Raw genomic sequence first — 25,427 nt, 5'->3', positions numbered from 1 at the left:
AGCGAGATGGATTGATGGGAGCGGCGTTCGAAATCCACGCTGCCGTAGCTTGACGAGCACGCCGGCTCGCTTCCCCCTCCTACGCCGGCGTCCGAAAGCTCCGTACAGAGCTGCTACGCCGCTCGCGAGCAACCCCGAAAAACCTTGTAGATTTTGGTGTGTCGGTGAAAATAGTCCAAGAGTGGATTCCCCAATGCTCAGTAATTCTTCCCTCGTGTAACTGAGTCACGTAGGGTCGCAAAAAAACAAATGAAAATGACAAAACCAGGAACAATACTCGGGAGCGTGTGACCGAGGCTGCCATTTGCGGCGCCATCTTGGATCCCTTTGAGGTGTGACAAGTCACCACTGTGAAATTCTCATCTCATTTTCCGTACCGCTTATTCCTCATTAGGGTCGCAGGGGGTGCTGGAGCCTATCTCAGCTGTCTTCGGGCCCCGAGGCGGGGGACACCCTGAATTGGTTGCCAGCCAATCGCAGGGCACACAAAGACGTACAACAGTCACTCTCACACTTACACCTAGGGACAATTTGGAGTGGTCAATCTGCCTGCCATGCATGTTTTTGGAGTGTGGGAGGAAACCGGAGAAAACCCACGCGGGTCCGGGGAGAACATGCAAACTCCACACAGGGAGGCCGGACCGGGACGCGAACAAGCGACCTCTGCACTGTGAAGCCGGTGTGCTAACCACTCGACTACCGGGCCGCCCCACTGTGAAATTGTTTTTCGAATTTCAGCGACATATCTGGTTTTCAGATTTTTGTACTGCCACCTGACCACATGCAGTTTTCATTTTCACTATCTCATGTCGTTTAATTTGTTCGTGGCCTTTTCAGGTTTGATTCGACTCCGTTCTGCACTCCTACCCAAGCTTCAAGGCCTTGAGTACATCCTGAATGTAACAGCCACAGATGACAATGCATCAGGCGGGCTCCATCCAATCTCATCCACTGCACGAGTTATTGTGGGAGTTGATGATGTGAACAACAACAAACCTATATTTGAAGGGGTGAGCGACAAGTTTTCTGTCTGTCTGTCTGTCTGTCTGTCTGTCTGTCTGTCTGTCTGTCTGTTTGTCTGTCTGTCTGCCTATCTGTCTGTCTGTCTGTTTGTCTGTCTGTAACACTCTTTTTGCTAACACTACAGTTTATAAAGGTGAGTAAGTTGTATTTTTGTAACTCATAGAAGTGGTAGAATATACATTTTTCTCCACAACTGCCAAGTTCCAATCAAAGAGAAGCATTGACCATTTTGTGTTTGGGAGCCTTTTACTGAGCGAGTTGCTTGTTCTGTAGCCACAAAGGGACATATGTCTTCTTGTCCCGGTCCCAAGCCCGGATAAATACAGAGGGTTGTGTCAGGAAGGGCATCCGACGTAAAAGCTTGGCCAAAACAAACACGTGGATCAAACCTCTCAAGATGGAGGACACTGATTTGCTGTGGCGACCCCTTGAAGGGAAAAGCCGAAAGGAAAAGAAGAAGAACATGCTTTTGGTTGATGCCAACTTGAATGAAGCCTACACAATCAAATCCTCTTCCCACACTTACTTGATTTACTCGCGTTTTATCCACATTCTCCTCATTGTGTTCTGCTTTGACAAATTGAAAGTGAAATATTTTTAAAGTAGCAAAAAAAAGCATTTTGCATCATATATAGATGTTAACTCTTTGTGGTAGAGAGCACTTGGGTTAATGAATGCTCAGGTACTGTTCTACTCTAAACTCTCTATTTGGCTATCAATAATTTGAAGAGCATTTTGCTAATAAGGTGCCTGGTGTTCAATTATTCAGATTTTTCTTATCTCAAATCATTACTGTCCATTGAAAATAATAGAAATGATATTTGTGTACCCAAAACACATTTTTGGACAGTACAGTACTGTGTTGTAAAATGGGAATATTGCATCGGATAAGAAATATATTCGATGCATTGCTTTGCCTCAGTTATCTTCTTAGGTATGTATACACACGAAGAAGATGCTATCCAAGCAAACCACAGCAACAAATTTTGATGGCATGTTCAATCCCCCAGTAAGGCCATAAAAAATGATTTCATTCTACTGACAATATGTTTGTATGGGGCCTTTCGCATCTTGCCTAGATACGACAAGGGTAATTACAGGATATTGATTTCGCTGTGCGACTTTGGCTCAATTGGTAGAGTGGGTCAACTGATGACTGAAGGTTTGGGTCTTTGAATCATGACTGTTTTGTTTTGTTTTGCTTTTGCTGGTACTTGCTGGTCACACCATAAGAAGTAGCACGAAAACACGACAAAACCGTGTCGGGCTTTTATTTTTTCAGGTAAACCTGCTTAACTATTTTGGTCTGAGCAGGGGTTCATACTTGGTGTGATTCGTTGAATAAAATGCTGACATTGTCTGTGCCAATGTGTATGGGCCTTGAAGTCTTCTGTTCTTTTATTGTTCTTTGATCCATTTCCCATACTTAAGTTGTGCATGCCTGCTCCTGCTCTCATCTTTCTCTTTTTCATGGCCATTTGGTTGAAAGAGATGCATTTATAACTGATTATAAACCACAAGGGCCCTATGGAGAAGCTTTTTATCTGGGGTGTATGTTCATTAGAGGTAATGGATTGAGTCCTGGCAAAAACAAAGCTGCTCATTGCTGGATCTTCAAAAGGTTTCACTCGAGTCTTTTCACTTTCATAGATGGGGTCTACTGGGTCTCGGTCTGTCGGTAGAAACAGGTTGTGTTTCATGTGAACCTAATTAGTTTATCTTGTTTTATTCTCAGTTTGCCAGCATTTTACCTCATGTGTGGAGATTCTTCAGCGTTTTTTTCCCCAACTTATTTCAGTGCCAGCAATATCGTGAGCAGGCGACAGTGCTGGAGAATAAGCCAACAGGTACTTTTGTGTTACAAGTGCATGCTGTGGATGCAGATGAGGGAGCAAATGGAAAAGTCAAATACGGCTTAATGCACAGAGACAGCGCCATGCCTGCCTTCAGAATTCATCCAGACTCAGGTAGAGCAATCACAGACATTCTTAGCTTGAACTCATCAATTAAACATTGAGTGCAGACTATGAAGCATTGTAATAGTTTTAATGGACTTCAACTTCAGCTGAGAGCAGAGACTTTCACTTTAACTCTGGCTTTTTGCGCTTATGGGACCCCAAAAAAAACAGCAAAACATGAATCCATGAATCCATTTCTTGTACCAATTGAATGCTGGGAAGGCTAAAAATATCTATTAGGTACAATGGAACCTGATTAATACAACAACCACAGTGTGGCATTTCATTTCTAAGACACCAAATTAGTATGTCCTCGAAACATTTTCTCAATGAAGGACATGGCGTACATTATTTCCTATATCATTGCTTTATGCTTAATGATGATCTTGCCATTGGCTTGCATAAAAAGTGAACAATTTTAACTACAGTGTTAGCTGCGGGAAACACAACATCCTAACCGTCCTCAATAGTCTACCAATTTGGTTCTTTTATTGAGTTAGAATATGGAATTGACAGGAAGCATTGTAAGATCTAACAGAATAAATATGACTAAATATTTTGTGCAAAGTGATATCTGAAAATGTGGGGCCTTATTTTTGTTCTGGGCTCACATATAGCACACTTATATGGGTGACATTTTCCTTCTCGCTGTATTTTGCTTGGCTTTGCAATTGCAGACTTGAATGTAACAGGTAGTTAGAACCTTTATAGTGTTTTCCTGGCATTGTTATATCACAAATTTGCATCAACATATAGACAGTCCTGAAGGAACGTAAATTGCAGTGTACCACTTTCGGATTATGCAGTGGTTGTGGGCAATTGGTCATCGCCAGTCTATCAATATAAAGCCCATGATGTTAAATCGTCATGCGGTTGTCAGCCTCATTATCATCTACAATGTTAAAAAGTCTTCAGTCAAAAATAACCTGTCAACTGATACTTCCTATGACGATTGGTGTAGGTGTAAAGGAAGGATAAACGCATGAATCGATTGAGAATGTTTGAACGTATTGTTGGATATGTAAATAGTCACTCAACTGCCAACATTTGACAGCTGATTACTCGTCTGTTGTGCCCATCCAGGATTTATCGTGACGGCCCAGAGGTTTGACAGAGAGCGGCAAAGAGAGTATTCTGTTACAGTGACGGCCACTGATTGGGCTGAGGAGCCGCTCATTGGAATCTGTCAGCTCACTGTCCAAGTCGTGGATGAGAATGACAATAGCCCCAAGTTTGAAAACATGCGCTATGAGTGTAAGTCATTTATACCTACTACTTTACATTAAAACGCATAACGTTTTGTATGCAGTATCAAGTTAAAACAAATAAAATAAATAAAATACATTTTTACTTCAATGACCAGAGCTCTCATATCATCTAATGCGTGTCCCCTGTAGACTTCTTGAGAGAGGATACTCTGATCGGCACCAGTTTCCTGCGTGTGGCAGCTCATGATGATGACTTTGGAACCAACGCAGTAGTAACTTACTCTATGTCTACGGAGCAACCAGAATACCTGAAGGTCAATGCGCTCACTGGATGGGTGTATGTGAACCAGCCAATATCACAGGTCAGTCAAATAAGACTGCAGATGTGCAAACACACTTATTCACACACTGTGCTTGTATAGTCTATACAATCACAGTGTGCAATATTTTCAGATGGAAGAGAATGGACAAGAAGAATAAATTGAATTGAATGACAGATAGATAAAACGAAAGTAGACAGATTAAACAATAAAAAATAGAAACCACATCGCGTATGACACCAGATATACAGTAAGGACAATTCAACACGTGCATTATTTTAAATAGGATGCATTGTCTTCTTGAGCTAATCATTCTGAATAGCCAAAACCTTGATTTGAGAGCTCATAGCTGCCGGAGACAATTCATTTACTTTCATTTGAAGTTCTTTAGCTGTAATAATTAGGTATATTCACGTGAGATGCTTTGTGTGGCACTTCATAGTTACTAATTAAAAATAACATTCACATTTCCGCGGCCCGGTAGTCGAGTGGTTAGCACACCGGCTTCACAGTGCAGAGGTCGCCGGTTCGTGTCCCGGTCCGGCCTCCCTGTGTGGAGTTTGCATGTTCTCCCCGGACCTGCGTGGGTTTTCTCCCGGTCCTCCGGCTTCCTCCCACACTCCAAAAACATGCATGGCAGGCAGATTGAACACTCCAAATTGTCCCTAGTTGTGAGTGTGAGAGTGACTGTTGTACGTCTTTGTGTGCCCTGCGATTGGCTGGCAACCAATTCAGGGTGTCCCCCGCCTCGTGCCCGAAGACAGCTGAGATAGGCTCCAGCAACCCCCGCGACCCTAATGAGGAATAAGCGGTACGGATAATGAGATGAGAGAGATGAGATTCACATTTCCAAAATAATGGCATGATGTCTGCGTACGCTCTCAGTCGTACAGGAGTGGTCCATCGATGAAAAGGTTTCTTCAGCCGTCATCTGTACTTCTTTGAAGGTGTCGGACGTTTCGCTTCTTATCCAATAAACTTCGTCAACAAACTAAAGTCTTACTGGTAGTTTAGGCCCTATATATATCCCTACTGTCCAGACATGGCGGTGCCGGACTCTGCTATGATAGGTCCCTGCTCTCAGGTTGGGTGGAGCAGAGGACTACTCCCTGCAGCTCCACTGATTGTTCCTATTGTTCTGACGAACAATAGGAGCTCGCCATTTTGTCCCTCTTTTTTTTTGGGGGGGTGAGAGATGTTCCCCCAATGTTGCCTCAAAATGGCACATATAATTCTTTAATCGATTGCAAACGTGTATGCTTTCCTCTTCAGAACTACAGTGTATTTGAATCATATTCATAACTGGATGTGTAACAAGAAAGCATATTATCCGAAGCTGAAGCCATTGTTTGGATTCACAAGCAATGCAAGACGTCTTGGGGTGAAGTCATTTTTATTGGTGTTTTGCATTTGAATAAAAAGTGACATCGGTAATACACAGTATGGAATGTATGGTAATTTTCAAAATCGTCACGCTTCAGCAGACAAAACAAGAAACATTGTTGCAAAAAAACGATTGCATTCAAATACAGTACAGTGGGCATGTACATAACACAACAGAGAAACTGCAAAGCTTACATCTTACTGTATTATGTATGCAATTTAAAAAAGTCATCAATCTTCTTCTGCTTCCTATTTTTACCTTTTAACACAAACACTTCAATCTCGTCTGCTACACACGAGCTAGCGTCTGAAAATGAAAATGGCTCTGCTACACGGGAGCTGGTCACGTAACAAACTCACGTGACCAAGTCACGTGACCAAGTCACGTGACCAAGTCGACCAATGGCGCGTCCGACGGCGCGTCCGACGGCGCGACCGACGGCGCGACCGACGGCGCGACCGATGGCGCGACCGACGGCGCGACCGATGGCGCGACCGATGGCGTGACCGATGGCGCGACCGATGGCGTGTATCGATATAAACATAGCAAAATGGCCGGCGGGAGATGAAAAAGAGCACCGTAGTAACCGGATTATCGTGAAACCACGAATCGTATTAAACGGAACTAATTATACATAAAAAGACTAGAAATGTGCACGGGAAATGAAAATAGTGTAGTAATAAGCATTATTGTCAATATAAACGATATCGATATAACGAGACTTTACTATATATATATATATATATATATATATATATATATATATATATATATATATATATATATATATATATATATATATATATATATATATATATATATATATATATATATATATATATATATATATATATATATATATATGGGTATATATATATATATATATATATATATATATATATATGGGTAGGGCGGTGCCAATGATTTTTTCCGCCGTCCTAACTGTCCGTTGAAGTCGGATTTTGTCTATTTTTGTGGCGGCCCTGAACCAAACGGTGATGGAAGAACACAGGATGGATTCGATGACAGCCGTGTAGAAATGTTGCAGCACCTCCTGTGGCAGGCCATGCCTCTTTAGCAGCCTCAGGAAGTACATTCTCTGTTGGACCTTTTTCAGGATAGAGTTGGTGTTGACCTCCCACTTCATGTCCTGGGAGACTGTGATTCCCAGGAACTTGAAGGTCTCAACGGTTGACACCAAGCAGTTGGATAGTGTGAGGGGTAGCTGTGGTGATGGATGTTTCCTGAAGTCCACGATCATCTCAACTGTCTTGAGCGTGTTCAGCTCCAGGTTGTGACGGCTGCACCAGAGCTCCAGCTGCTCCACTTGTTGTCGGTACGCAGACTCGTCGCCGTCTTTGATGAGACCGATGACCGTGGTGTCGTCTGCGAACTTTATGAATTTGACAGCTGGGTGCGTTGAGGTGCAGTCGTTCGTGTAGAGAGAGAAGAGCAATGGAGAGAGGACGCATCCCTGCGGGGCTCCAGTGCTCGTGGTTCGTGTTGTGGATGATATATTTCCCAGTCTGACCTGTTGTGTCCGTCCTGTCAGGAAGCTGAGGGTCCACTGGCAGATCGTGGGGGACACACCAAGCTGGAGAAGTTTGGGGCTGAGGAGTTCTGGGATTGATGGTATAGAAAATTCAGGCCATTTTTTATATCACCACAGAAATAATTTGTTGACTCTGAATCTGTAAAACCTTCAAATGCAGTGAGTTGTCAATGGAACTAAGGGCTTAACAATTCTATTATTCTCTTACGAAAGTATTGTAGCATGAGATAATGCAATGTCACATCACAATTCTGTTTTCACTTCCAATAAAAAAATTCATTATTCAGCCAGCACAATTATTTGGTGAAACTAAAGAAAAATATTCTTGTCTGTGATGTCCATTGTGGAGACAGTCACAGCTGCTTTAATGGACGATTGAATGGCAGCCTTGTGATTGTTCAGGCCGAGCCGCGTCTTTAAATTAAATTTACATTAAATGTGTCAGATTAAAGGTAGAAAATATCCAGGAAACCTGTGCAATGTAATATTAGCGAACTTTTTCAATTATTCCCCTGAACAATGTGTGAACTTGCATACCTTTACTGTCTTTAGCATATGAATAACATCAATAAATTCCCATTAGGAACAATGTAGTAATTTGAATGTGTACCATATTACATCTTTTCTGCAAAATGAGGCTGTGAGAAGGACAACAAACAACCTAATAATGTCCCAGACCAGACATTTTAAACATTACAATTCATTAATAGCACATTTATAATTGGAGTTATAATACAACTAGTGGAGCATGATTCAGAAACCACCTGGAGCCATTCTTAAATTTACAACAGCTTTGTTCAGTGTAGGTTTGGACTTTTAGTTTTGCATCAAGTCAGTTGAAGAAAGTATGATAGACTTTTGATACCCACGCGCTAAAAATGGTGCTGAATAATACACAACTCTGAGTGCTATCACCAGTTTCTGGCTCATGAACGGCTGCATATTTGAATAAATAAGAGATTTAAAGGACAATCGACGTCTCCGGACAAGTTGTGTCCATCATTTGTAAAATGGCTTCAAATGACTTCTACTGAGCGTATTTTAATAAGATTCCACCCCATATAGCTATATTTTACGTTTTAAGACTCGCGCTGATTATTCAGGAAGTCTTGTTTTTGAGGTGGTGACGAGTCCGTACATGACCTCACTAAAGGAACGCCCCTGACCGAAAAAAAGACGCATTGTAGCGGTCCTTCCATCACGTCAATGTATTTTGCTGTAATGTTTAGTCTGGGGACCTCATGTTGCAAGCTCCATATAAGGAATTTATCAGCCTGTGGAAACGGAGGTGGTCACAGAAGGTCGCCATTATGTGCCTCTTATTTGGTGAGAAATTTCCCCTCAATGTTGCCTCAAAATGACAGGGAATAAGTTCTTTAATCGATTGCAAACGTATGCTTTCCTCTTCAGAACTATTTGAATCATATTCATAATTGGATGTGTAACAAGAAAGCATATTCTCCGAATCTGAAGCCATTGTTTTGATTCTCCAGTTATGCAAAACGTCTTGCAGTGACGTCACGAACTGGGGGCGGGACTTTCTGAAAATGCCCAATTCGCAGCTCAATTTTTTGCAGATTTTGGACACTTTAAGTCAGTGGTCTCAAACATGCGGCCCGCGGGCCAACTGCGTCCCCCGAAAGAATATTTTGCGGACCGCATTGACATGAAAGATTAATGCTAGTGCGGCCCGTATGATTGATATTAATGAAACTTGTGCGTGGAGCTGAACAAACCGCTGAACAAACCATGGAACAAACCACCATTTTGGAGCTACAGCGGGAGTTTAATCACAGATTTCATGTAAACATAAAAAGTATCAAGTGTGCTTTGACTATTTGCTCAACCCAACCAAAAAAAGGAAAGAAAAACTGTCAGCTTTCTTAACCTCAAGGACACCCCTTACGTTGTTTTTTTTTTGGGCCTTGTGCATTTTGAATTCAGAGAAGCTACATCACACGAGACATCAGCGCAACTGATGGAGGGAACAGGAGCACCTCTGTGGAACTGGCTGTTACTATCACCAACGTCAAAAACCAACCACCACAATGGGAAGAGGAAAGCTACACTGTCATCATTCCTGAAAACACGTCCAGAGACACACCTATAGTGGTAAGAGTGCCCTTTTGAAGACATGCAAATAACTTGCATTGTTATTTGTTTTTTTATTTCATGATAGAGCAGGGGTGTCCAAAGTCGGTCCTCGAGGGCCGCCGTCCTGCCTGTTTTCCAGCTCTCCCAGGAGCAACGCACCTGATTCAAATCATCAGGACCATTTTGATGCTGCTTCAGAGCTGGCTGACGAGCTGATCATAAGCAGGATGGCGGCCCTCGAGGGCCGACTTTGGACACCCCTGTGATAGAGCATGACGAATAACTGAAAAACAGCACCCAGCCATCCATTTCCGATGTCTGACGTCATCCTCCATGATACACGGAGTAACCTGCTAATTAAAGAGACTGATGGACAAACATGACATTTCATTTTTCTCTCTTCTGTTCACAGTCCAGCCTTGGTGGAGGTCATGCTCCACTGAGCACTTTTGTATTCTGAGTAATGGCAGACTTCTGTATTTGATGAAGCTCTTACAGTGTACTGATTTACAATTAACTGAACAGTCATTAGGAATCGTGTGGTTCGCTCACCCTGTCACTGACTGGTGGCATGTCGAGCTTTATAACACCGCTTGTGAGTCAGATTAGACTGTTTTGTATGTTTCCCCAGGGACCTTAAAACAAATATGGAGGACTGTATAGAAAATAGATGGATGATGAAAACATACTGTCAGTTATCCAGGACTTTAAATATTTTTTTCTTAACTCAATACTTCTCAGTTCATTTTTCGCTCTCGATTTGAAATAGGGTTTTTTTCCTCATGTGAAATTCTCATAGTCTGCCCCTGACTGTGTGGGAGTTCTCACTTCTTGTACACCTGAAAATGTAAACACGTTCACATGCCCTTAAAAAATGTTCAAGGAGAACAGCAATTTGTCCATTTCTGAATTCAAGCACGTTAATTTTCACTTCTGTGCTGCTCAAAAAATAATTGTCCTGCCGGGTTTTCGAATAAATGACTGTTATCTTTTTTGGTTTGTGTGTGTGTGTGTGTGTGTGTGTGTGTGTGTGTGTGTGTGTGTGTGTGTGTGTGTGTGTGTGTGTGTGTGTGTGTGTGTGTGTGTGTGTGTGTGTGTGTGTGTGTGTGTGTGTGTGTGTGTGTGTCAAATACAGTCAGAATTGTATATCTCTTTCTTTGAGATCTAAATCTCAATGATGATATTTCGACACGAGTGGACTTGTTTCACTGTTTTGTGATTTGTGACTTGACCTGTTCAAAACTGAAAGAATTGAAATGCCTCAAACTCGGGAGTAAGAGTAAAAATACTTGATACATTTAACTTGAGTTGATGACATGACAAGTTGATTTGACAGCCATGATGCTTGTTTATTTTACATGCTAGATGTTACCAAAATGCAGTATCAATGTGTTGATAATGCAAGATGTGCATTCAACATCACCACACAGTAAAGAGTTGATGACTTCTGTGAAATGATGCTGTTGCCTCATGCTTGCAGCTGCTCTGCTAACAACTTTGTTTGCTCCTCTATATTTTACGGTGATAAACTGTCAGAAAAATGCTGAAAACAAAATATGCTGTGTTTTGTAGCTACATCCTTGATGGATGGTCTGACTGAGTGTAAAATGTGCCAACAATATTATTGTATTCTTTTTGTAATTACGTCCTGCAAAAGGTCGATTTCATCTTATTGTTATATGATGAAACACACACGCTAAATGTTTAATCTGGATGAGCACTAATAATCTAAACCGTTATTGTTCTTATATTTGTAATGAAGGTGGCACACCTCAAAGAAAGACCGTCATTCGTTCCCTGATCTCCTTGCCTTTATGACTTAAATTGGATTCCTATGAAGGAAAGGCAGTGGAACGCAAGCGGGGTGGTGGTAGGAGGCAGCAAATTACAATGGAGGCAATATATTTTAGAGATAAACTGACAATTTACGTGACATCATGACATCATGTATGATTACGTTTTATGTTATTTTACTTTTAAGAAGAGTTGCTAATTGCAACTTCAAACTGCGCTACTAAAAATAGCATTGCTATGAATCACTTTTTAATGACTCAACTTCGCGATTTCATGAACAACGCAACTTGTTATTTAGCTCTGTGAAAACGGGTTTTGCTCTCAGAGGCACCGTGTTATTTGTTTTTAGTTCACCTCAACAAAATCACAAACAGTGCACGACAATATGAGACCTGGTCATACACAGCAGAAAGTGGTGCGATTAATCATGGTGCATTTTTGCATTTAATTATTTACAAGGTATTTTCATGTTATTATAAGATGTTTTAATAAAGTATACATAATACAGAATGTTGTTTTCTTTTTTCAAAAGAAACATTTCAATAACATGAGCTGTTTTTTCGATGAGAAGGTTTCTTCAGCCGTCATCTGTACAAAAGTGAAGGTTTCGGACGTTTCGCCTCCTATCCAAGAGGCTTCGTCAGCGAACTAAAGTCTGACTGGTCGTATCGGCCCCATTTATATATCCCTAATGTCCAGACCTGGTGGCGCCGGACACAGCTATGATAGGTCCCTACTCTCAGGTTGGGGGGGGCGCGGGACCCCCCCTGTGGCCCCACTGATTGTTCCTACATTCCTGACTAACGATTGGCCTATTCCCCCCACTCCCCCCGGTATCACATCATCAGCATAACGACCCTCATCAGCATTGCGAAAGTTGCCTAACCTGTTTTGCCTGAGCAGGCTATTGTATGAACGATCCAAATTGAACCTCACACCACCAGACCGGTTTAATGAAGGATTTTGTTGTTTTATAAGAATCGCCTCTTTTACCCCCCTTTCAAACCATCTATGTTCTTTCGCTAAGATTTTAACCTCATTGTCGTCAAATGAGTGGTTAGTAGCTTTTAGGTGCAAATGTACTGCCGATTGAGGCCCACTAGTATTATCCCTGCGATGTTGATAAAGTCTTTTTTTGAGAATTTGTTGAGTCTCCCCAATGTACTGCTCTTTACAATTTTCATTCTTACAATGTATGGAATAAACTACATTACTTTGTTTTTCATTTGGTAGCCTATCTTTTGGATGCACTAATTTTTGCCTTAACGTGTTTATCGGTTTGAAATAAGTAGGAATTTTATGTTGCCAAAGGACTCTTTGTAATTTTTCAGAAACTCCTGCAATGTACGGTACTGCTACTCCTCTCCTTTTAGAATCTTGAGAATTATTGGTTTCGTTCGCTATTCTTTCTTTCTGACATTTGTTGAATGACCACTGAGGGTACCCACAGTTAGTGAGTGCTCTCCTGATATGTTTTGACTCCTTTTCTCTACCTTCAGTGCTAGTTGGTATTAGTTTAGCCCTATGCTGGAGGGTTCTGATAACTCCTAGTTTATGTTGTAAAGGGTGGTTAGAGTCAAAAAGTAAGTATTGGTCAGTGTGCGTAGCCTTCCTAAAGACTTCTGTTTTTAGCGCTCTGTCCTCTTTTATAATTACTTTACAATCCAAGAAGGCTAGTTGGTTCTCTTGAATGTCCTCACGAGTAAATTTAATGTTGAAGTCTACAGAGTTGAGATGATCTGTGAAGGATTGAATTTCTTGTTTCTTAATTATGACAAAAGTATCGTCCACATATCTAAACCAGTGTCTAGGTTTTGTCCCTGGGAAGGATGTGAGGGCCTGTTTCTCCATCTCTTCCATGTAAAGATTAGCCACTATGGGTGAAAGCACATAGCACAACCATGGATTTGTTTATAAAATTTTTCCCGAAATTAGAATGAAAATTGTAAAGAGCAGTACATTGGGGAGACTCAACAAATTCTCAAAAAAAGACTTTATCAACATCGCAGGGATAATACTAGTGGGCCTCAATCGGCAGTACATTTGCACCTAAAAGCTACTAACCACTCATTTGACGACAATGAGGTTAAAATCTTAGCGAAAGAACATAGATGGTTTGAAAGGGGGGTAAAAGAGGCGATTCTTATAAAACAACAAAATCCTTCATTAAACCGGTCTGGTGGTGTGAGGTTCAATTTGGATCGTTCATACAATAGCCTGCTCAGGCAAAACAGGTTAGGCAACTTTCGCAATGCTGATGAGGGTCGTTATGCTGATGATGTGATACCGGGGGGAGTGGGGGGAATAGGCCAATCGTTAGTCAGGAATGTAGGAACAATCAGTGGGGCCACAGGGGGGGTCCCGCGCCCCCCCCAACCTGAGAGTAGGGACCTATCATAGCTGTGTCCGGCGCCACCAGGTCTGGACATTAGGGATATATAAATGGGGCCGATACGACCAGTCAGACTTTAGTTCGCTGACGAAGCCTCTTGGATAGGAGGCGAAACGTCTGAAACCTTCACTTTTGTACAGATGACGGCTGAAGAAACCTTCTCATCGATGGACCACTCCTGTACGACTGAGAGCTTACACAGACGTATGAGCTGTTTTTGTACTGTCTGGGAAAAATAAAAACTGTCTGCGAACATCCTTTCAATCTTTCACAAAACCTGAAAACTGCAAATTCACTCGGCTATGTTCGCAAGCCTTCACTCAGTGAGAGTCTGAAACCAAGGACAGTGCAAGAATACAGCCTATTACTCTATGGAGGCTCGAGGAAATTGTACCATGATTATCCATCAAGTGTCGATTATGTTAAGAATAAGGCTGGTTTGTTTGTCTTTGGAACTTTTTCAGACAATCAAGGCAATTTCTCATCTTGGTGATCCGAGGGTGACCTATAATCTAGAGGATGGAATGGTCCCGGAAACAAACATGCCAGTTCGTTTCTACCTCTCCCCCAATCGGGAAGATGGGTCTGCTTCCATCCTGGTGTCAGAGCCTCTGGACTTTGAAGCAACGCCCTTTTTCTCTCTGAGAGTGCGAGCACAGAACGTGGCTGCAGTGCCGCTTGCAGCTTTCACCACAGTTTATGTGAATATCACAGGTATGGCTGTTATGTCTGTCACTTGCTTATTAGATTGCAATTTCACCACCTTTTTTTTGCTGAATACATTCCACCACCTAATATTCCTGTTGGAAAAAAAGGAAACAAAGTATGCATTGAAATTACTCATTTTACGTCAACAGATGATTGGACAAAAAATAAAATCATCTGGAGCGAGAGACATTTTTTTTTTTAAAGTAGATGTTTACAACTATTTAAAATTACCTAAGATGTTGATGATTTCATTTTGTGCAACCACTTGACCAATTCAGTAAATTCACAATTATGTTATTTTTCAGTGCATAATGTGCTGTTCCACAAGGGAGAGACACTCACCAGGGAACTCTTCCTTTTAAAGGACAACTGACGTCTCCGGACAAGTTGTGTCCATAATTTGTAAAATGGCTTCAAATGAGTATTTTAATAAAATTCCACCGCATGTAGCTATGTTTTACGTTTTAAGACTTGCGCTGAACATTCAGGAAGTCTTGTTTTTGAGTTGGTGACGAGTCCTCACGTGACGTCAGAAAAGGACCGCTGTTCTCCGTAAAAAAGACGCATTGTAGCGGTCCTTCCATCACGTCAATGTATTTAGCTGTACTGGTTTTTTTTTAAACCTTATTATACATCCAAAAGCCGCCAGCAGAGGGAGTCCAAGCTCCATTGAAGAATTTATCAACCTGTGGAAACGGGCTCATTCATTCCTCACAGCTCGGTGGCCATTTTATTGCCTCTTTTTGGGTGAGACATTCCCCCCCCCGCCCGTTTGCCTCAAAATGACACGGAATAAATTCTTTAATCGATTGCAAACATGTATGCTTTCCTCTTCAGAACTATTTTAATCATATTCATAACTGGATGTGTAACAAGAAAGCATATTATCCGAATCTGAAGCCATTGTTTTTATTCTCCAGCAATGCAAGATGTCTTGGCGTGACGTCACGAACTGGGGGCGGGACTTTCTGAACATACCCAATTCGCAGCTCACTTTTTTAGACTTTGGACACTTTAAGTCATTTTTATTGGTGGTTTTCATTTGAATAAAAATATCATACTGCGTGTTTTGGGTATTTTAGATGCTATAAAACGTTTTTCTGATGTCAGTTAAAAAACAAAAAAGTGACGTCGGTTGCCCTTTAAGGGAAAGAATACACGTTTGAATTCAAAAGAATTAGCTTACTTCAGAAACAGTCACTTTTGTTTTGGAAAGTATACTCTCCAAAACAAAGGTAAGTCACATCTCTTTATGAAAAGACATGACTTGCCTTTGTCTCATGGTCTCATCATTTACCAAATTTCAAAAACTGGTGACGCCTATGTGATATACGTGATATATATATATATATAGTAAAGTCTCGTTTTATCGATATCGGTTATATCGATAGTACTGCTTATTATGATATTATTTCTATGAACGCAAGGAGAAAATTTACATGCCGCAAGATCGGATATATCGATAGTCCGGTTATATCGATATTTTTTCTGACTCCCGAGAATATCGATATAACGAGACTTTACTGTATATATATATATATATATATATACAGTAAAGTCTCGTTATATCGATATCGGATATATCGATAGTCCCGGTTATATCGATACTATTTCTATGCACGCACGGAGAAAATTACATGCAAACAGGATCGGATATATCGATAGTCCCGGTTATATCGATATTTTTTCGGACTCCCTTGATATATATATATATATATATATATATATATATATATATATATATATATATATATATATATATATATATATATATATATATATATATATATATACAATGAGATCTCAACTTACGAACTTAATTGGTTCCCAGACAGAGTAAGGCGAAACGTGTGTATCTCAAAAAAAAAAAAAAAACATTCCCATAGGCAACCATTAAAATGGGAATAATCCGTTCCTGGGTTTCCATAAAATATACTTTTCAACTAAACGAGCCTTAAAACTACACACAACCTACCTTATCCTATGTATAATAAATGTGCTATTGTATTGTAATGAAAGAAATACCCTGCACTGTATAATAAAGTCACTTTATTTACATTTGTGATGGTCATTGATGGCTCTTAATTAACACCTGTTGCTTTCTGACTTGTGAGGTCTTACGAAACTGAAGCATAACATTATCATTCATCATGTTGATGATTCTCATAGCCTTTTCCTCTTGAAAGCAAATCAAATTCTCTGTGTTGATGACCCCATTATGGTCAGCAACAAGCTCATCGATGTCATCTGCATTCACTTGGAGTCCCGTAGGTGCTGGCAGAGATTTTATTACAACAAAAGGCGCGAGTCCGATGATTCCACGGACGCGGAATAAAACACGACCAAATAAGGCGGGCGGGGCAAATAAAATGGCACACTCGCGGTCGAAAACTGGAAAGCAACAAACTTACGCGATCACGTCTAACAATCACCTCGTGCAAAGCAAACTGTTGGATTTGCCAGCACAAGACATAGCGATGCGCTTTCGTCGTAATCATGTCAGTGGTGAGGTGACAGTGACTCGTTGAAATGAAATGAAATTGAAGTGTCGCGAGCGGCGGCCCCGCCCGAGCTGTCAACTCACACGTGACAATTTAGCGTGACTATTGACACGCTGTTCCGGTGTGTGTGAAAACACTAGCTCTGATTGGCTTACCATGACACATGACTCTATCCTTTAGCCAATCACGATCACTTTTAACGCATCGTGACAGGGACAGAGAAACGTTGGCAAGTGTTTGTCCCTGCTCATTCAGTTAGAGTCTAACTGAATGACAATGCTTCCCAAACAGCCTAGAGTCATAAGAAGTCGTGCGCTATTCTCGAAACTGAACGCACCCCAAGTCTTGGATGACAAATAAACAGAGCAGAGTAGACGTGTACGGCTGGTAGTTTCTTCAATTTATTCATTGTAACGCACCACAACACGAGCCTGTGGTGTTTATTTTCCGGTCCCATAATAGTAAAATTATCAGCAAAACGCTCCAAGTAGGCGATCGACGTGTGCATTCAATGAGAAGGGGTATGGAAAGTAGCGCCGCGCAGTTCGATCGTGCTTCTGCCGAAGATCACTTTCGCCAGATCCGAAGGTCGTGTATAATAATGGGAGTCTTCGGGCAGGAAGCAGGGTACGCCTTAAACTGCTTGCCAGTCAATGACAAGACATACATTGACAAACAACATTCACAATCAGGCCTCAAGATAAATTAGAATAAGGGGTAACTGAAAAAACACACGCAGGCATGACGAAACTCCACAGGAAGGCCAGAGCCCAGGATTGAACCCATGTCATATGTACCGTGAGACTGACAGGCCAACCATTCGACTGATTGCAGTGTTTTAACATCTAATTTCACATACATACATGTAACATTTCATATTTATTTGACATGCATATGCAGACATAGATTAACAAACATGATTACAGGGAGTTTGGCAATATCATAAAATACATTATGAAAATTTACTGCAACTACTGTAATTGTCTCTTCTCTCCCAAGATGTAAATGACAACGTGCCATTTTTTACATCATCTATCTACGAAGCAGCAGTCACCGAAGGGGTAGAAATTGGAACCTCGGTCCTTCAGGTGTCTGCTCATGACAAAGACCTAGGTCGTAATGGAGAGGTTTGTACTTGTTGACTTGACTATTGGCTCGTGTTTTGTGGGCAAAATAAATCTAAAAACAATTAACAGAAGATAATATTGACTGTGTTTTATGTATTTATTTATTTTTGGGAGCATAAATAAACCTTAATTTGCTTTGTTTTATTCATGGCTCAGTGAAGGGATGGTGATGCATGGCAAAGGGAAAGTAAATGCTGGAGGAGGGGTTCACAATTATTCATCAACATGACTGCGGGCCACATCGGACAACGCATTTTCTCACTAAAACATAACAAAAATGTTTGTTTCAATGTTGTCAAAATATATACAAAATATATGACCTTAATAAATTACATTTTTTAACATTTTCAATGCACGTATGAAAGCTCCAATATACTCACAAAATATTTGAAACAAACCATATATATTGAGTATTTATCTGTGTTTGTAAAAAGAAAATCAATTAATACTACCGTTTTTTAATAATCTTATGATCCATTTATTTGCCTATTTACTTAGTTTACTTTTATTTTATGCTGATGTAATTATTCAAGTGGCCTCCCAGAATGGGGCCGCCGGTTGCCCATCCCTGGGCTACATGATTCACATAATCTATTTTGGCCCTTATGCCAAATAGTATAAAACCTAATAAATATTGATGAACGGTATTAGTAATCACTCTCACAAAGACTGACAATGACAGCAACTAACAAAAAGGATTGAGGAAAACACCAACATGTTGCCGGCGAGTGCCCGGATGAATCTAAGGACAAAACAAATCTCCAATGTTTCTCACAGTTTGTTACAAACATAGTTTACAGGTGATAGGCATTGAAATTATAATTTCTCTGGGTGCAGTTTACTAAGAGACCTCCATCAATAATATTCTACATATTAATATTCATCTGTTTTCCACCTTGTTAAATCATTCCTATTCATGAACATTATCGGTGTCGTCATATAAACGAATGAGATTAATAGTTAATAATGGCATAATTAAAGGTCATTTGAGCAGATATGTCATATTGAAAGTGTTGGTGAAACGGATAGCCCTTTGCACGAATTATTACCCAATAAGGTATTCTCGCTTTCAAAAGGTGGGTAATGCTTGCTTCATAAAATATTTGGGAAATAAAAACAAATATTTTAGACGACTCCTCACTCATGTTCAGTTCATTGAACCATCAATGTTCTGTAACAATCCCAAACGTCTCCAGCAAAAAGGTCTCTAAGTGTGTAATTGTCAGTGTAAATATCATTGAAACGGATAATCAGTCTGGTTTCCTTTATGACCATTGGATATGTCATATTAACTTTTTTTAACTTTACCAGGTTGTTTGTCAAAATCAGCCTTGTGTCAGTCATCCAGATTCCCTTGTGTCCACAGATCACTTACTCTCTGCTGAGCGATAGTAGTGGTGACCATCTTTTATTCAGAATAGAACCCAAATTTGGGATTATCTACACAGAAGCCATTTTTGACCGGGAGGCCCGAAGCTCCTATTTGCTGGAAGTTCAGTCAGTGGATGGACGAGAATCTGCTCGGCCTGGCAAGAACAAACAACCCAACTCCGGTAATTAACTCAATAGTCGTATTCAGTCGGTTCTTATTAGTAGAGAGTGCTAGGGTAGAGCTGAGTTACCTTATTAAAGAGACAAAAGTTAAATACTAATGTAAAAAAATGTTTTAAGAGAAAAATATTGAAATTGCATGTTTGTTAATATTTTTTTTAGATGAGCCATTAATAATGTTGTTGAACTGGAGTCGCTGACTGCTGAATGTAGCATCATTTATACGATGATGTAAGTAACTGTCTTAGTTACTTTCATCATCGGTAAAATAAGTAACTTTCAAATGAGACAATCGGTAAAGTGAAAGGGTAACTTTGGCGACAGAGTCTGTTAATTGTTATTCCAACTCATGACTGCAGGACAGTATATGACTTAGTTGCACAATTACTCTTGAGTTTTAGTCTGGTTTCAACTCCTGGAATTGGGTTGGCCACTCCATGACATGAATTTTATTCATCATGAAATGCTGCCTTCTTACTCATCTGTTTGCAGTCGTCCAGTTGGAAATCCCATTCGATGAAAAAAATAATAATTTCAAGAGCATTTCCTCATTGGCATCAGACAACACATCCTCTGAAGCAGTGACGTGCGGTGAGGTTCATGGCTGGTGAGGCACTGATGTCATCACAGTCAGATTTACAAACATATGAACTCCACAGAGTAGCTTATTCTCTATTTGATTGGCAACAGTTAACGCGTTTTGTTTAAAATGTCACGTCAGCATTCTTTATATACTGTATACAAACTGTAGCATAGAAAAAATGAATAAAAAAAGTTATTATCGTGTTACCTTTACTTATAAATGAAGTCCAAGTCTCTCTGTCTCAATGGAGATCACTGCCAGTGAAGAAAGTCGTCCTTGATCAGTCCTGTTCCGACTATGTGTTCAGTCTTTTGTGCTGAGAATGAGCGCTCCACTGATGCTGTAGAAGCTGGAACAGTAAGCACGAGCTTCAGCAACTTTGTCGCTTCAGGAATAGTTTCAATGAGATCCTTCTTGGCCAAAAAGCTGAGAAGTTGTCCAGGAGATTTACATTCATCCCTCACCGTTTGTGAGCTATACAGTCCGGTGTTGGTCTTCCTTTAATTATTATCTCCTGCTTTGATTTAAAGTCCAGTTTAGAAAATTCTTTCAATTTCAATTGAGATATGTAATCCACCATTCTGAAAATAAGGCCAAGCAACACGAAAAAAATGACTGGATGGTTGCATGTACTTGCTAACTGTTTACTGTAGCCTGCTGTCACTAATTCTATTATTCTGCAGCCGAGGAGTCGCAAGAAAAATCTCTGTAATCACCACCGCCCCCTGTCATGAGGCAGGAGAACTGTGTGCCTCACATATGCACACAATTTTGATTAAAATAAAATAAAATGAACACCGTAGTACAGTGTTTATAATGTAGAGTGAGTGTACATTATACACACCAGCTAAACTGTAGAAATTTAGTTCATGTACTAAAAGCTTTTGAACACTTTAATAGCGATATGCAGAGGGACAGCAATGTGGTATCACTGCAGAGCAAGCCAGCACAGTTAGCATAGTTATTGCACAATCCACGGTGAGGCTCACCCGGCTGGTGCCTCACCACTCGTCTCCACTTAGTATTTGAACGGTAAATGTGAAAATTCAGATCCCAAAATGGTGAAGTTAAATGGAAAAGAACGTTCAAGTACAAATCATTAAATAAATATAACTGTTTAATTTATTTTGTCATTTGATATTTCCATGATGACAGGTGAGGCACAGCCTCACTTGCCTCCCCTGACTGCCCGCCACTGCTCTGCAGTATTCTGAAGTTTTTGAACTGATCCATGACCCTTGGTTTGTAATAAATAGCCAAAAGGATGAGAAACAGCTCCATGCACGACGCTTGTGCCACCCCGCATTTTTCACAAAAACCGTAATTTCATTTTTCTGATGACTCAAATCATGTTTCATCTCACATAAAACAAGACCCTGAGACATTCTTTCATTTTCGGCTTGTGTTTAATTTATCATTATTCAGTATCTGTATTCAAGATCACTAAATACAGTACTTTAACGTTTGACACCCCTTGGAAGAGAGTGATCTCGCGAATTAACGGCTGCTCTTTGTGAGTCGCAGTTGTACGTGTGCCTAAAAAATATATATTGAGCTTTTACTTGAAAACAGCACTCGTTGACATTATTTCCACTTTCACCCAGGGTCCCCTGATTCGTAATTGGATGTATTCTTCCACAATAACCATGCTGCTTTGTGCTTCTTCCTGTTGAAATAGTTAAGAAATTTCTCACCTCGTTGGAATTTTCACTGCAACATTTTGAACAAAAAGAGGCACTTCTTGTTTACAGTGCTGTCTGAGTGGCAGTTTGGGTGTCATAAATCCTCTCTTTGTATCTAGAGTGACGTGAATATGACATCTATTTTCCAAAGTTAGTCTTTGCAAACGTTCGTGAAGGTGGTATATACCTAAAGTCTGATGTTTTCAAACAGAAAAAATGCCTGCCTTAGCTGTGTCTTATGTGACGTATCTCCCACATCCAGAAGGACTCATCTGCTATGCAAACATTACCTGTGTCTCTTCATCACCCCTGGGATACACAAGTAGAGGGGTGGATAGGTATAAAAAACACTTAAAGGCAGCCTCAGTCGCCCACATTTATCACTTTCTCTTCCGCCTTTAAATTAACATATCACCTATGTGTTTTTGGGATAAGATAATTTATGCTTTTTTTCCAAACACGCAAAAAAAAAAGCCAACAACATCATGAAAGTGGAATGAGCAAAATACAGATAAGACAAAAAACATTTGTCAATTCATAAATATTTAACAAAGACAACACAGTTATTGTCTTTTTCGCGGGTTTGCTAAAAGGAATCTTAGCATTTGCTTCATTCATTTATTTAACATGTTAATCACGATTCTATTGTAAAACCAAGAGTTTATGTAATTTGCGTCAGGGCTTTTGTCATATAACTGCGCTAAATAGTCAATATGTGCCACTTTTCTGTGTGTACCGTGCTTCTCTAACAAATGTGAAAAGGATGCACAATGATGCTAAATGCGCGCCAAAATGAATTTGTGCCATGCCTTTTCTGATTCTTCATTTTCATCCTTTTGGTACAGACACGGCATATGTTCGTGTTTTCATCAGCGACGTCAACGACAACAAACCGGCCTTTGTTCGGAGACTTTATGAAGTGGCTGTGGATGAGGACGCAGATGTGGGATTGGCTGTTGTGACTGTCAGTGCTACTGATGAAGATGAAGGTATGCCTGATGAGCCAACTGGGTGAGGGGTAATAGAAGGTTTGGCACTTCTTACAAATGAAACCCAAAGAAACCAGACAACTGTTTCTGTTATTGTTGGACTTTTTATTTTGTAGATGTCCGTCTTCAGAATACAGCAATTGTGTTTGGAGTCTGTTGTGCGAAGTAGTTATTTTTGTAAAAGAAACAAACTCATAATAATAATAAGTATACCATATACATAAAATGACCCCATGAATAATCCGATCCAATCTGGACTCAGCCAAAATTATTTGCTGACATAATTTTAAGGTACGGGATTTATAAACACTAATGGTTTGGTAATGCACTGATGTACATATGTTCCAAAAAGAGTGACAAGCTCCCACTCAGTGGGCGGTTGGGATTTAAGCAATAAAGCAGTTTCTCATTCTGCATACAGTAGGAGACTGAGATCCCTTTATCAGGCCCGTTAAGGTCTGTTAATCAAGTATTTATGGTGAGCGGGGGTGCTGCAGCACAAGTGGTGACTAGTTGTGGAATAACACAAACCCCCAATATTAAAATGTTGCACTGTTTCACTTCTTTCCTTAATCTATTTTGTTTAAACCCCCAACCCGGGGCTTTGCAGTTGTGAGCCTGCCAGGCCACAGTGGCAGAACTGGGTGCATTTTGTCAGTTTTGGTTCTGTTAATAGGTCAGATTAGAGTATTTACATAGGATTGGGGCTATTTAAACACAACAGGGTGATTGAAAGCAAATGCTGTATATTCTAGGAGATTATTTTATCTCTTCTGATGTCAAACCCTTTTAATGAATGCTTTCCATGCAGACAGCGAGAAAGTGGGGGGTTTTAGACAAGCATTTCTGAGTCAATACTTGGGCAGTATAAAGTCTCAATTGTATTCAGTAATCAAAGCAAGAAATAGAAATGACATATAAAAAACGACTTCACTAATGTTGGAGAAAATGAGGTATAATACCCTTGACGTTATATTTAACCTGTTCCAGACAAAAAGTATCCTACTTCAGAATGCATATTGCTGAGATTATCAAAATGTTTTATTCCTAACTGGGGAAACAGTATTCCAATTGCTATGCCCCCTAAATTTAGCTTTCCTCTTAAAAATACCACCTCAAGTCTGTTTTCTTGCTTTGATTTACAACTGTTTAACATCAGAATAGAAACAGACATTTTATATTTTCACGTATTGTTGCCATTGCTGTCACAGGGGCCAATGCCAAGTTGCGCTACCAAATCACATCTGGCAACAAAGGTGGTGTTTTTGACATCGAGCCAGAAGTGGGGACAATATTCATTGCACAGCCACTGGACTATGAACAACAGAAGAGGTACAAACTGCTGGTTCTTGCCTCAGATGGAAAGTGGGAAGATTATGCTGCTGCAGTGGTAACCGTGGTAAATAAGAATGATGAGGCACCAGTGTTCTCCATGAATGAATACTATGGATCAGTCACAGAGGAACTTGATGGGTCTCCGGTCTTTGTGTTACAGGTGAGATACGTATTTGCAATAGAATTTTACACGATAGCTAGTGCCATGGCCAAGTGGCTAAACGATGACTGCTTAGAGCATTGGTGTCAAATTACAGTCTAAGAGGGGCACTATTTCGTGTTTAGATGTTTCCTTTTGATAGCACATCCGATTTAACTGATCAGGATCATTATCAGGCTCCTACACAGCTTGGTGATGAGCGGAATCAGGTTTTTTAGAAAATGGAAACATGTAAAACATGCAGTATAGTTTCCCTCGATACCGCCACTTTGACACCTGTGCCGAAGAGCCTGAGAGGGGTTGGGGGGGTGTTATCGCTGTGCTTGTGTCAGTTCTCTTCAGGTTTATTACAGTATATGTTCCACTCTGGTAATCGAGGGAGATACCAAAATACTAAATAAGGTACTTTTTAGCCTGTCACATACATACATTGTCCTTCAGTATTAATCGATATCATGGTTGAATGTCTCGTGCCTGTGCTGTGAGTATCTTGTGCATGCCCCATCATTTATTGTAATATCGGGATTTATTCGCCACCTTCATAGCACAATCAACATTACAGTACATTGTAATAACACAATTATCTTCTAATCTAAAGCTATTAATAACGGCTGTCACTGTATGTGTCAAACATCCATCCATCCATCCATCCATTTTCCGTACCGCTTATTCCTCATTAGGGTCGCGGGGGGTTCTGGAGCCTATCTCAGCTGTCTTCGGGCACGAGGCGGGGGACACCCTGAATTGGTTGCCAGCCAATCGCAGGGCACACAACGACGTACAACAGTCACTCTCATATTCTCACGTAGGGACGATTTGGCGTGGTCAATCTGCCTGCCATGCATGTTTTAGGAGTGTGGGAAGAAACCGGAGGACCCGGAGAAAGCCCACGCGGGCCCGGGGAGAACACGCAAACTCCACACAGGGAAACCGGGCCGGGACGCGAACCGGCGACCTTTGCACTGTGAAGCCGGTGTGCTAACCACTCGACTACTATGTAGACTACTACATGCGTCAAACAATATTATGTAAATGGTTAAATAACATTATATTTTGAAAAAAAAAA

General features: G+C 40.5%; 1 protein-coding gene across 4 annotated transcripts in view; it reads left to right on the top strand.

Annotated features, from left to right (window-relative positions):
* Nucleotides 1-25,427, top strand: part of LOC148898164 (neural-cadherin-like) — a 178,172-nt gene that overhangs the window by 94,575 nt on the left and 58,170 nt on the right. For 3 of the 4 annotated variants that reach the window (XM_088997193.1, XM_088997194.1, XM_088997197.1), the window contains exons 8-17: nucleotides 838-1,010; nucleotides 2,822-2,990; nucleotides 4,065-4,235; nucleotides 4,379-4,551; nucleotides 9,390-9,557; nucleotides 14,190-14,439; nucleotides 17,934-18,061; nucleotides 19,428-19,614; nucleotides 22,723-22,866; nucleotides 24,078-24,361. In XM_088997193.1, the coding sequence (XP_088853319.1) occupies nucleotides 838-1,010; nucleotides 2,822-2,990; nucleotides 4,065-4,235; nucleotides 4,379-4,551; nucleotides 9,390-9,557; nucleotides 14,190-14,439; nucleotides 17,934-18,061; nucleotides 19,428-19,614; nucleotides 22,723-22,866; nucleotides 24,078-24,361 (1,847 nt within the window). The remainder of the gene's footprint in view (nucleotides 1-837; nucleotides 1,011-2,821; nucleotides 2,991-4,064; nucleotides 4,236-4,378; nucleotides 4,552-9,389; nucleotides 9,558-14,189; nucleotides 14,440-17,933; nucleotides 18,062-19,427; nucleotides 19,615-22,722; nucleotides 22,867-24,077; nucleotides 24,362-25,427) is intronic. The other variant, XM_088997196.1, reaches the window with a different exon arrangement.

This window comes from Hippocampus bargibanti, linkage group LG05, assembly GCF_051943395.1.
Source record: "Hippocampus bargibanti isolate YZ-2025 linkage group LG05, ASM5194339v1, whole genome shotgun sequence".
Classification (NCBI taxonomy): domain Eukaryota; kingdom Metazoa; phylum Chordata; class Actinopteri; order Syngnathiformes; family Syngnathidae; genus Hippocampus; species Hippocampus bargibanti.
Note: the sequence above shows the minus strand (reverse complement) of the source record. Positions and strands in the feature narration are given on the sequence as shown.